The sequence below is a fragment of the Electrophorus electricus genome, chromosome 17, assembly GCF_041902795.1.
Source record: "Electrophorus electricus isolate QZ-2024a chromosome 17, ASM4190279v1, whole genome shotgun sequence".
In the NCBI taxonomy this organism is placed as follows: domain Eukaryota; kingdom Metazoa; phylum Chordata; class Actinopteri; order Gymnotiformes; family Gymnotidae; genus Electrophorus; species Electrophorus electricus.
The window spans coordinates 3,452,868-3,466,113 of record NC_137513.1 but is presented as its reverse complement, the minus strand read 5'-3'; the positions used below and the strand labels follow the sequence as shown (position 1 = coordinate 3,466,113).

General features: G+C 35.7%; 1 protein-coding gene across 2 annotated transcripts in view; it reads right to left on the bottom strand.

The window, feature by feature from the left end:
• Positions 1-13,246, bottom strand: part of prkd2 (protein kinase D2) — a 35,121-nt gene that overhangs the window by 20,336 nt on the left and 1,539 nt on the right. Inside the window, exon 2 of one of the 2 annotated variants that reach the window (XM_081700365.1) lies at positions 6,326-6,398. The exons of the other annotated variant lie outside the window; for it this stretch is intronic. Coding sequence (XP_081556491.1) covers positions 6,326-6,334 — 9 coding nt within the window. The 5' untranslated portion in view covers positions 6,335-6,398. The remainder of the gene's footprint in view (positions 1-6,325; positions 6,399-13,246) is intronic. 2 annotated transcript variants of the gene reach the window in all.

Sequence of the window (13,246 nt, the reverse complement as noted above, 5' to 3'; positions counted from 1 at the left end):
CGGTCCCGAGGTACTAACAATGACTCTATGAGACTGCACTGTCTCTATAGTACAAATCTATAGTAATAAAGTGCACACTGAAACAGCCCTCCATACTCCAGATCTCAACCAGTGCTGACTTGTCTTGTTGATATATCTAATAGCAATAGCAAACAAATGTCTGTCTTTCTCGCTACACTATTACTGACAGTGCCATAGCGCGACCAGTCACCTATCCTCAATATGCATTCTGTATGCATGTATGCATTCTTAAATGCCTGTGTTCCTATAGGCATATTTGGAGAGAGAGCAAACAGTAGATGCTGGTAAAATCATATCTGTGTTTCTAGAGGCTTTGCCTAGAGACAGCGTAAGGTTTCTAGGTATGTTTTGTTCTGCTGAGGATCATATTTCTCATGCAGCTCTTCTTTGGCGGCTGTGCCTAATATGACTCTGATGAATTATGGAGGGCCTCTCCTGATCTTGCATGTCTGCTCTTGCATGTCTATGTTTTCTTCTCTATTCTTTGACTTAAACTTCATCCAGCTAATGCATGGATGGCCTCAAAATCTCTCTCAATTTTCACAAATATTTTACCCCAAGCACAGCAAGATAATGCACATGCAACAAAAACGTTTGGCATGAATTAGACAGCATATAATAACATATTTAGCATGCGTCATGCCTATCCTGTTTTACATGCGCTGAGTCAAAGCAATTAAGAACAATGATAGGTTCCTGATAACTACATAGGTTCCTGAAATCAAATCATTTATTGTGTCAATAGCAGCAGAACCCCTTATGGTGCTGTATAAATTACTTAATTTCATTGTGTGAATTAATGTGGTCTGAGGAATGGATAATCAGCTCTCCTGTGAAAATAAAAAGTGTGTACATGCTATCTTTCTCTTTTATTTTTTTTATAGGGGTGTTTTAAATGCAATAATTATGTGGTGTGTGTTTTTACACACATTTCTTTATCAAAAACATCACTTTATGCTAACAAAACAGTGTTGCTGTTTGTTCATAGTACAGTTATTTGGGAAAGAAATAATTAATAAAAATGATTAAGTAAAACTACGTAAAAGTAAATGAAACCCACAGATTTTCCTCACATATTATCTCAAGAACTGGTAAAGGTCTACCTCAGACTCTATTTGACTCAAGTTAACATTTACATTACATTTACAGCATTTACCAGATGTTTTTGTGCAGAATGACTTACAAAAGACAAGTAAATTATAATTTAACTTCTATTTATATTCTAAATTCTAAAGTTGGTCAATGCCTCAGAGATCTTCATAATCTGCTTTTTATAAAGGGATTTAGTCACAGCTTTTATATAGCACTGTACCTCACTCTGTACACTGTACTGTGTGTAAATGCACAAGCTGGAAGCATAGCTTCTTGGAATGTGCATCATCCAAATGTGTCTCAGGACAACACTGTAATGAACTTCCGATTTAGAGTAGTACATAGTTATATATGCAAGCTTCCATTCAGTATGCAAGAAAAGACCATGCAGATCTTAAAAGGATAAGATAAATGTATAGAGATTATACATAATCTCCAAAGTACTTGTGTCAGCTACTTTGTAAAGCAATTTCATGCCACTAGGCCTGTGATGTGCAATGGAGGCATATAAAGCACTCTGTTGCTGCTTCAGACTTTGGTTCATAGAGGGCCACTGTTACAGCCATGGCACATGTAAACAAAGACTTTTGTTTTGGCCAGCTGCTAAGATGTTTAAAACCCCAGGATCATTACTTCAGACATTTAAGTGTCTCAGCAAAGTTTCATTTCCCCATCTCTATGAAAATGTAACACTAAATATTTACATGGTTTAATCTAAGATCCCTAGCACAGCAGCCAGACCACCTCCCTGAGTTGATGATCCCCACAACAGTGCCCTCTCTACTTCAGTGGGTGACGGTCTCTAACACCACACACCAACAATGGTATTTTGTATTCAGAACAGTTTAAGATCATTAAATTGTCAAGCAGAGAAATCATTTTTACCTTTTAGCTTTTTACATCTTAGTAACCTCTTAGTAAAATTTCCATTGTTCTGAATAGTAGATAGTAGATAAATAGTAGATAGTAGAGCCTCCCTGTATTTCAACAGTATTCTAGTTCAATGGCATCTTGGACTCTAACATACTGTACTGGCTAGGATGTATACTTTGAGTAAATGACAAAGCACTTTTGTAAGTCACTCTGGATAAGAGCATCTGCTAAATGTGGTAAATGTACATGTAAATGTAAATGAACAGAGAGACCTTGAGTCTTGTAAGAAATCAACTTAGCTGAGCATATCTGCGGTTAACACCTATGAGTGTAGAGAAAAAATACCAAGAGGGAGGCGACAACTAGCTTGGTTATAAAAAGATACATGTGATATGTATACTTTGAAGAAGTACTGCAGAGATGTGCTCTGGTGACTCGGCTCTACAATCATGATTAAAGGAATAAAGGAGCCTATGCTCACCCGATAAATCAGCTTCCTTGAACGCAGTTATGAATTTCTCCTAGCAGTATTGTTAAAAAGACTTTCCGAAACTTACATTTATATATGCCAATGAAACATAATCTAATCAAGTATATGCATATTTGCTTATTTGTAAAAAAAAAAATAAAAATAAAAATGTAAAAATTAAAAACCTAGACTTTAGGAAGTTACAATTAGAATGTTTATTTCATTGTGAGAAAAGAAATTAACAGACTAAAATAAATCTATGCATTTTGAAAAGATCCTTCTGTAATTTTCTTTGGAAAAGGGCTTAGAATGGATACATAAACATTCATGACTCTAATGATTGTAAAATGTAGATTTCCCAAATCAAGTGATGAATTTTAGCAAGGTATTCAAAAGGTAGTATCAAAACTGCATTAGCCACTGAGATTTTATAGGATGCCCAATATGTGAAAATATTGTTGCAGTTACAAAGGAAATAAGCACATATCGATATACTAGCTAGATTCTACAGTAAATAAGCTTTTCAGTGATATATAACATATAAGATGTGGAGGTAATAATCCTTAAATACAGTCAATTACTTTCAAATATGCAATTAGATGCAAGTTTAAAATTCAACAAAGTAAACACATTTATGATTTCCTATTTCCTGTTTTATCATGGCAATATAAGAGAAAAAACATTGCAGAGGCAATTTATCCAAAAAATTGTAAAAAATGACTGACAGGAGCAAAGTCATCTTTTTTGCCTACGTGGTCTCACCTTAAATTAATTCACATAGGGACTTACAGTACATTTGTTCATTATTATGAGACCTTATTTTAAAGAATGTTATTAAATATAATCTCACATATTTGCATCATTTCTGTTTAAGGGTAAAATGAACAGTTCTAGGCCATCTAGCCAGCCATGAAAAGTAGCAGCGGCAGAGTGATGAAAAACATGGTTATCCCAACTTATGCTAGCATCTTAACATCTAAATAACTCATGTACAGTTATTATAGTTAATTAACAGTGAAAAATGTGCTATGAGATTTTATCAAGCATATATCGAGTGAATTATCAGAACATACAACAGTGAAAATGCCCCAAAATGTTTTGTTTAGGCTATTTTTTATGAATTTCAGTCTTGTACTGTACTTTGCAGGCATGGCCAATTAACCATACCATGGCATTCTTATCTAATAATCACTCTGTGTGGTCTTCTAATACTACCATGCCCATGCCACATTCTCCATAACCCAAGATGGTTAAAGTCTCCATATGTAATAATCCACCTTCTCTGGTTGCACAGTCAAAAATCAAGTTCCCATAATGCCTTAGGGGTGGGTTTCCCCAAAACATTTGTAACCATTTGTAACATTTGTAAGTACTTCATAATCTCTAAATTTAAGAGGTATATATGATAGCTGACTGTACGAATACACTACAGACCCAGTATTTTTCAATATGACTGCACTTCTAAATGCCATCTGTCATTTAGCTCAAATCAGACAATTGTAGTTTGAATGAAAGAATGTATTTCGAGCCCAATAATAAATGTTTTAATGAATGCTTATGAATATGTAGGCTACAAATATGCTACATTAACCAGGGTGACCTACCTATGGCCAGTAGAATAATGTACCATTATCAACAGTTACTAACTAAGGCTTAGGAAACTACCTAACATTACCTGGTTTGTCATAAACTACTATTCTTAAAATATTTTTTGGCTAATTTCAGTTAATTGTGCAAAATTATTAATATTATTATTAAATTGCATTGGACTTTCTAGCTGGATAACTAATGGTATTCAAGACATCACTAAATATTAGCTATCTGCTAACTTTAGTTAACCAGCTAACTGTTAGATTGCTAATTAGCAAACTAATTTAATTTTATCCTACTAGAAAGATGACAGCTTACGTAACCTTTTCACTGAGCTATAACTTTAGCCATCTCAGTTTGCGTTTGCTACCCTCCGTGATATATTAACATTGGCTGTAGTGGTTACAGGCCATATAGAGCCTCCTATCAGGGAATCAGGACTGCAGTTTCTCACTAATTAATTCCAACTGTAGCAAAAAAACAAAAAACAAAAGATAACTGAGCTTTTTTTTTCAAATTTCAGAATAGGCTGGACACAGTTACTGCAACCATGAGGAATCAACTCGGGTCTTAATGGAAAAACTATGTTAGTTCATTTTTAAGATTTTGTGGAGCAAGCTCTCTTAAATAACTTTTTCAGTACTGGAAAGGGCTGTGTCTTCACCGTCAGTTATATATATGTTATATATAGTTATATATATGTACAGCATTGCTATGTGTAATACCTTAAAAAATAGAAAAAACTCATTAATCCAATCCATGAAAATTAAAGTAAATGAACATATGACCTGAAGCTGATACTTTGCATAATTTATGTTTTTCTGGTTCTTGTTTGTTTTCTCTTTGGGTTTTTCCCCTTTAAAAACTTTAATCTACATACAAATATCATTAATGCTCAAAAGGAATATTAGCCCATTGTTTGAAAATTAAGGTAAACATGACACTTTTAATTCAAGTGTTAAATTTTACTGCTTAAGCAGTATGCACAGAATGCACAAATCTGCACTATTCTCTTTCTATTCAACAAACCAGTGCAACCTTTTAAGACACTGCAATGTGTACATTTGTTAAAAGGGATGTTATTTTGTAGCAATTTCTAATGAAAATAGTTTTGCATCTGAACGCATCCTATACAGTTTGTTAAATACATGAAGTAAATATAGAGTGGTTGAAATATTACTTGAATTGGGTTAGGTATGACAATGGCCCCTTTCGAAAAAGTCCACATTGGCCATTTTGGATTAGAAAATTTTTTTTAGAAAAATACTGCTTATCCCAATTCAAGATAGTGGATTGGATCCTTGGTGATCTCATGGATTTTCTTGTTAGATTAATTAAATGTGTATGTACGTTTACAGCAACAAGCTAATAGCATATTAGGTGAAAGGATTGAAAGCACAAGCAAACCACCTTTAAGAAGTAACTATTAGATCAGACATAGGCAGCTGTTGTCATAACCACTGCCACAACGTCTTGACCACCCCATTCCCATTACTTGGAAATGTTTGTGTTTGAGCTAGGAGATAATGTTCTAACAGTAATGAGGTTCAGACTGTGAATATAAACAGATATAGCAAAAAAAAAAACTAATTCCCTGTGTCCTTGGATGAGATGAGTGTTTAATGACACTTTGCCATGGCAACTGCGGTGTAAAGACGTCAGCAAGTTACTCTCATTAGCACTAGACAGCCACTTGGCTTGATGTGGGAATTTTCCTGCCCTTTGTGTTTGTGCAAGATGGAACAAATGCATTAGCACAGTAGGTTATTTTTAGCTTGTGTGAGGTCAGAGTGCTGAAGACATGAGAGAGACAACAGGAATGCCAAATATTCCTGGGCCTTCAGGTAGCCTCCTGCCTCGTGTAGCCATGGACAGTGCAGAATCAAGGTTACTAATGAGGCCACTAATTTAAGCATATGGTGTACAACTAAAATCTTCTTTGTCATCCATCAGAATCCCATACAAAATACCTATATGACGCCAATATTTGATTATTCTAGTTTTCTTAGGACAGAAACCTGGTTCTTGGATGCAGTTTTTAACTGCCTGAAAGACGGACTTTGTAAACTACCAGAACGCAAACAATGCAAATGCAAAACAACTAATGTTTGAACAAGCATCTACTTTTTCTAGTACAAAAGACCTTCTAACCAGAATGTAAGTACTCAATATTCATCATATTATGGATGGTTTAGGTTGTCCAGCGAAACAACAAACAATCAGAAGATAAGAAGGCTCCCTCTAAAACATGAGTCACCTGTACTAAGGATAGGAACTCACCCAAAACATCAAAGCAGAGAAGCACAGGTCATGGAGGAACCACACCTTCTGGTTTCAGTCCCAAATAGCAGGTCTGACAAAAAATAAACATTTGTTTATTTGCTCCTGCCCTTGTTCTGTTTAAGAGCTTGATGCTCTGTTTGTGTGCACAGAGTTCAGAACAGAGGAGAGTTGGCTTACCCAAGAACTACTGGGTGTCATTACAAGTCTAACTACATCAGGGTACCAAGCATGTTTAAAATGGTAAAACAGAACAATGTTATAATATTAGAATAGGTAAAATGAGACTATCATAAATAGATTAGGTTTTCTCAGATATGTTCTATACATCATGTTCCATAAAGATGTTTGAAAACAAGCAGTCCTCTAAAGTAATGTTTATAAAATAGTATAATGAGTTTCCCAAAATTATAACAGAAATCTAAGTAAACTGGAAAAACTGACTTTGAACACTCTTCAACAGCTAAGATTTGAAAATTATGAGAATATCATCCAGTGTTGTCATGCGAATATCATGTTATCATGTGATTGCAACTTTCCTCAGTGTAATCTGTTCAGTTTTGCAGATATGAGGAACAAAAGGTATGAGTGTGTGTCATGGAAAACACTACAAGGGAAATATTTACATTCCACACATGGCTAAGCTCACAGGACAGGTGGAAATAACACTAACACACACTCAAATATCAACAATTAATATTGTCCTACACACACCACTGTGTGTAACATTTATTAATTCACTTAAAAGATAATATACAGCACACCTATGATTTCTTGGAATCCTTAGATATATATGAAAAAGGATGATGTATATATGTTGTGTTTTAAGTATAGTGGATTATGATGTTCTAAAGAAAAGGCGGCGTGCCTAATTTCAGACACAGACACAGCATGTCTGTCACCAATACTGACTTTAATTGTAAACAGTAAAAATTAAGAAGTATTTTTTTAGTTTTGTTGTTAACAATTTATACTGAGCAAGTACAAATAAAATATTCATGCAAACCTAACTAGCTGCAGACCTGTTAGCTGCACATCCACAAAAACGTCATAAACCATTTGGACCTGGACAAAGATTTGGTGGGAAAACATAAGCACTGCTTTGTGCATGCATGCAGACATAGATAAATGCTCAAATAAGACAGTAGCCCATATATATATATATATATATATATATAAGCCAAAATTGTTTGAGAACAAGAATGCAAGTGTAAAGATATTCTCATTTAGTTTAGTGAGTTCTGCTATTTCATAATTAAAAAAAAAATGTTTACATTTTTGAAATTGATGTAATTAAATAAGTTATTATTGAAAAAGAACAAACATTAGCTGGTCCTTCTATGTAACTGTTAGATTAAATTCACATGCACTGTAACACATGGTTTAACTTTATACATATGCCTATATTTGTAAACGCTTGGCTTTAAATGTACCATAGGACAGGGTTTTAACAGGATCCATGTAAAGGCAGTAGTCTGACAACAGGCCCACAAAAATGAAGTATTTGTATTCAGTTCATAATACACTTTAAAACATATTACTGAGAATGCATTTCCTTTGTCATTTGTTTTGTTTGATTTTCTAAACACCAGAAACATCAGATAAATAACCAGTATGACTATTGATGAATGAGGACACAGCACTGTTTTATGTATACAGTTTCTATATGAATACATAAATGCAAATAGACTTATTAGAAAATCTGTAGTTTGCAATAACAAAATCAATCCCTTAACCTGAGAACTTAGAGTATAAACAGGATTTTAAAAAGTGTAAACTGATTGGGTCTCTCACCTACAAACTACCTGGAAAAGTTCTGCACAGAAGAGTCCAAGTTCACTGCCAGTGTATGTACTCAAAAACCTGGCAAACTGGAAAACGGTTGCAGAAAACACACTCCATTATCCTTATGTACCATTATAAATGTGTTTTTTTTTTATGTTGCGAGGTTTTTGGTTTTTTTTAGGTTTTCTGTCTTGATTCATTCCTCTAAGATGATTGAATGTGCATTGGACAGTGCTTCTGAAGCACAAGGCCTCACTTGGTTTTCCCATCCTAGAGTTTCAGAAGCAGTTAGTTAATTGTGGGTGGAACACAGTGCTGGGAAGGTAGCACAAGGTTAGCTTGCTATCCAGCAACTGTGCTGCCCAGGAGCTCTAAAAACAAAACAACCCTTCTATTCATGGGTGTAGTAACATGAGAGGTGAAGGAGAGGAGAGGGGGAGGTGGTTGGAGTGGAGGGGAAATGCAGGGTACTAAAAGGCATTCACTAACGACACTGAAATGGGCTTTTGTGACCTAGCCAGCTGAGGCAAGTGGGCAGGTAAGTTGATAGGAAAGCCTCAGGGATCTCCAAAGTCTACACTGCGAAGCATATTTTTATTCAGAAAAAGAAAGTAGAAAAGAAGTAGACAAAATGAATGAGTGATCAAATATGGAAACAGTATTATAGAAAAGCTACTTAAAGGATGAAGCTGGAATCCGATATGCCTAATTGTGTTCCAACTACAGCGCTTAACTGGTGTGTGGCATCGTGACTGCCACTGCTAACGTGTCCCAAAGCGTTAGTATATCAGTAATTAAATATATGCAGGAATCTGAGTTGTGTACTTGGAGGACAGCAAAACTCTTGTGTGCAATAATGCATACTTAGCCAAACAATTGCATAAATCTTTAGTCAGGCTACCAAAAGTTCCAATATCAGAGTGTTCAGAGCTTCAAAGTGTTTACGTAAAAATTGTTCTCTGATAATAATAAAAAATAAATAAATCCTCCTTTGTAATGTTTATTTTTGTTTTACAGCATATTATTAGCTAGCTACGGCCATGACTAACTTTAACAACTTTACTAGTCACATACATCACTTGCATGTAAATGAAAGAAAAGCAAAGGTGACATCATAGTATGTTTGGTTTGCAATTATATTGATTACTTGCATACTGACATATATACTGGCCAGTGTTCTTACCTAACATGTATGAGCTAGTGTATCAATATCCAGAACACAAGTCAACAACTGGACTCGTTGCTTCAATCTCATATATCCTTCCTCCTTTACAAACATACTTTAATAGACTGAATCAGGCCTTACCAAGTTTCTCCTTTCAGCTTTCTCTTGGTCTCTCTGTTTTTATTTGTCTTTTTTCCTTTTTCTTTCTTTTCTTGGCAGTGTGAAGCAGAGTTCTCACTCAGCCCTGAGGTCGTGTGTTTACCAACTCTGGTAACCCACTCATTCTCTCCTTCTGCCCTGCCTCACCCTGACATACAGAAACCACTTGGTGTTCCCACAGTCCATACTCACTTAAGACCTACTCACAGTATATATACATACACACATCCCCATATTTAACTATATTGCCACAAACAACTTACATACACATTTCCCCACATTTAACTATATGCCCACACAGGGATTAATACCCCACCATCAGGGCCTAAGAGTGATGCATACAGGAGCCTGCATTTCATTCAGTCACACCAAGAGATCTCCTACTCTCAGGTCAACATACAGCTTAATCAAAGGTGGAATTATTCATCGTGTGCTTCTGGAAATAAAAACCATTTGTGATCTTATAAAAAAGTCTTTGGAATCAGTAAAATCAAAGAAAGCACATGCAACATTGGCTCAAACAACACAGAGGCAGTGGTAGTTCAGTGAATAAGTTACTTGACTATTAATTAGAAGGATGTTAATTCAAGCTCCACTACTGCCAAGTTGCCACTGTTGGGCCTCTGAGCAAGGGCCTTAACTCTCAATTGCTTGAACTGTGTTTAATCATAATTGTAAGCTGCTTTGGAAGTGTCAGCTAAAGGTAAATGATTCCATGCTGGACAGTTTGAAGAAAACCAAATAACGTCAAAGTGGCAGAATATTTTTGTCATGTCATAGAAGAAACATAAGATTTGTTTACCTCTGGGATCAGCCTAGATCAGTATACATAGATCAGCTCAGTACTGGGTAAGATGACTATGCAATGAATAAAACAATGCTATATCATATGAATCACTAGATACATGACCAATCATCCCAGACACATGTACTCAACTTCAGACATGCTCTTTTTTGCAGTGCTGTCTTGGTAGAGACACAGGACAGTCATACACCAGCCTTTACATCGCCCATCAAAGTAAACACTGAACGAACATTCTTGGTGACAGCTTGAAAGCCAGTACCACTTTCTTTCACAGGTCTTAGCTTTCATTATTTTCTTTACGTCCATCTCAATATAGCCTGAAGTCCAGGTTCTAACTGTTCATAGTAAGACCACATGATTTGTTTCAGACTAGGGGAAACTTCCTCCATGACCAGGCAACTGTGCATGTTTTTTTTTCTGCTTTTCTCTCCTCCACGCCCTGTTGAATCATCCTCCCTTTGAATAGTCAAATATTCAAAAGGTTTTCAAACCCAGCAAGTACAGCAGCGATTTAACCAGGAAACACAGGCACCATGCAAAGCTGCCCCGTACTCATGTAAATAATGACAGCAGTGCCGAGCGAGTTTCATTAAACACGCGGATACTTGGTGGTGCACCACTACCACTGTTTCTTTCTGCAGCTGCACTTTCAGCCATGACAACATTTTTAAATAAAGCACAAAAGAAACCAGAGGCAATTTAGAGGCAGTTTTCTTTCATAACCTGCACTTCCAAAGATTCTACTAAAACAGTACCAGCACCAGGAATCAAATATTCAGCATATGTTGTTTGAACAGAGGAGTCAAAGTCTTATTCAACATTGTTCAGCAAATCTCTATTCAGTACTTTAAGAAGGGAGAGTACTTGTTATAAGTCCTAGTGTTGGTAAATGTGGGGGTCTAGACTCAGATTTCTGTGTAAAGTTGCATTTTGATCTAATATAAAATAAGCCATTATATAAAAAATGTAATCAAAATAAATAAAACTACCTTAACATTATAATGTATTGTTTTAGACAACAAAGCAATACGCGATTACAATGCTATGATTTTTTAAGTAATGTCTGAAAGCATGGCTTCCATCTCTGAAGTCAAAGGGTAACCATGGATCTTATGTGACTTTCAGGGACATAAATTATACTAGTTTTTGTGAAAACGTATTCTTGTTCATCCTCTTTACATGGGTCACATAAACATTTTTCTGAAGTTATGAGGAATGGCTGAATTTGATGTAGTACATTCAAACTCACCTTACAAAAAAACATTAAAGCAAAAATTCAATGCATCACTTGCATGTAAATGAAAGAAAAGCAAAGGTGAATTAAAAATTGTAAAATATTTTTGCAGCAGGCTCAAAATTCTTTAACTTTCATTAGTAGATCTTTAACTTTCTTTCTTTAGTAGACCTCTAGAAAGAAAATATCTAGCATAACTGTGAATACATAAAACCCAGAGCAGCAGAAACCGGAAGGTAACTGGAAAAAATCTAAAGACTGCAGTGTACAGAAAGAGAAAATGGAAAAGGAGGTGGACATAGTCTTCGCTCCAGGAGGAAACAGGTCACATTTCCTTCTCTTTATCCCACACACAATGGCCTCAGAGTAAGAGGCAATGGGAGGGGACATCCTTGCAGAAAAAAAATGAATAATTCAGCATACCTGGTAAAACTAAAAGGTGTAGTTTGATGGAGGGTTTTTTTTTCTATAGATTGACTATTTAGGTATAGACAAACATTAGCAAAGGCTAAGATTCAAATAAGAGAAGTCGTATATCTTAGTAAAACTGGCAACTTTATCCTGGAAAGGGAGGTGTTGGGCACCACAGCCTCAAACGTTTGTAGCCCAGTGGAAAACGGTGTCAGTGGAATCAAGGGAGATGTTTAAATAAACAGAGAAGGTGCCATGAGTCACATACTCTTGTAACACAAAGAGAGAGGTGGAGAGAGAGACAGAGAGAGAGAGAGAGAGACAGAGACAGAGACAGAGAAATTCCCAACTCACAAATCTCCCCACCTAGACTTACGATTGCTGGAAAGGGAACACAATGGCAGGTTTGTATTTATCAAGGGATTTGTGCTGAAGTGAAAAGCACATCACATCAATGTTCCTGATGGAGTGCTTCATAAAAGTACTTCTAGTAACAAATGTTGTGGCCCTGGCATCCTGGGGATGTGCAGGAGTGATATCACTTGACAAATAAATCATACATTTGCTCTCTGAAACATTTGTGTGTTGCTACCCTGAGGATACTTTGGATAGAGAAAAAGTGCAGAGTTCTCAAAGTTAGCCATTAAGTCTACAAATTTCATCTCATTGTTCATAGGTTGAGCTTTGTTAAAAGTCAACCAAAAACATTAAAACCTTTCATTGTAACCAGATCAACATAACATTCCCTTTCCCAACTAGCCTGCAAGTCTAATAAATTAAATTAAATTAAAAATCATGGTGTCAAAAGCTGGTATCCAGGCACAAACATGATGAAATTGCATCCATAATTTGCAGACAGAATCAAAAGACAGCAGTAAGCCATTTATACTATGGATCATTGCTGCCTGTGTCCTGTGTTGAGCTTCAAAACCAGACTGAAAGGTTTCATGTACCGCATTTCCATTCAGATTCACTATAGTTGCTGGGCAACAGCTTTTTCTGCTCTGTGAAAGAAAGGCTTGGCTCAAACAGATGATGATCGCTTTTGAGGTGTTAAAAAGGCCATGATTACTATAGATCAAGTAATGAAGATGTAGAAACCTCTGAGTTGAAACTGGCATTCTGCACATCATATACATTTTAATTTAGATCTATTACACCTGAGTACTAAGTGAAAATAATAAATAAATACATTTTAATTGGAGTAAAGAAATAAAGAACTTAAACAGTCCAACTAATCTAATGATGTTAGACAATGACACATCACATTCTATGTTGGCAAAAGTTGAATAATGTGTGCACGTAAGTTTTGTGCCACTACATCTGATGCTATTGCTTTCAAATCACTTCTTTGTCTTAGAC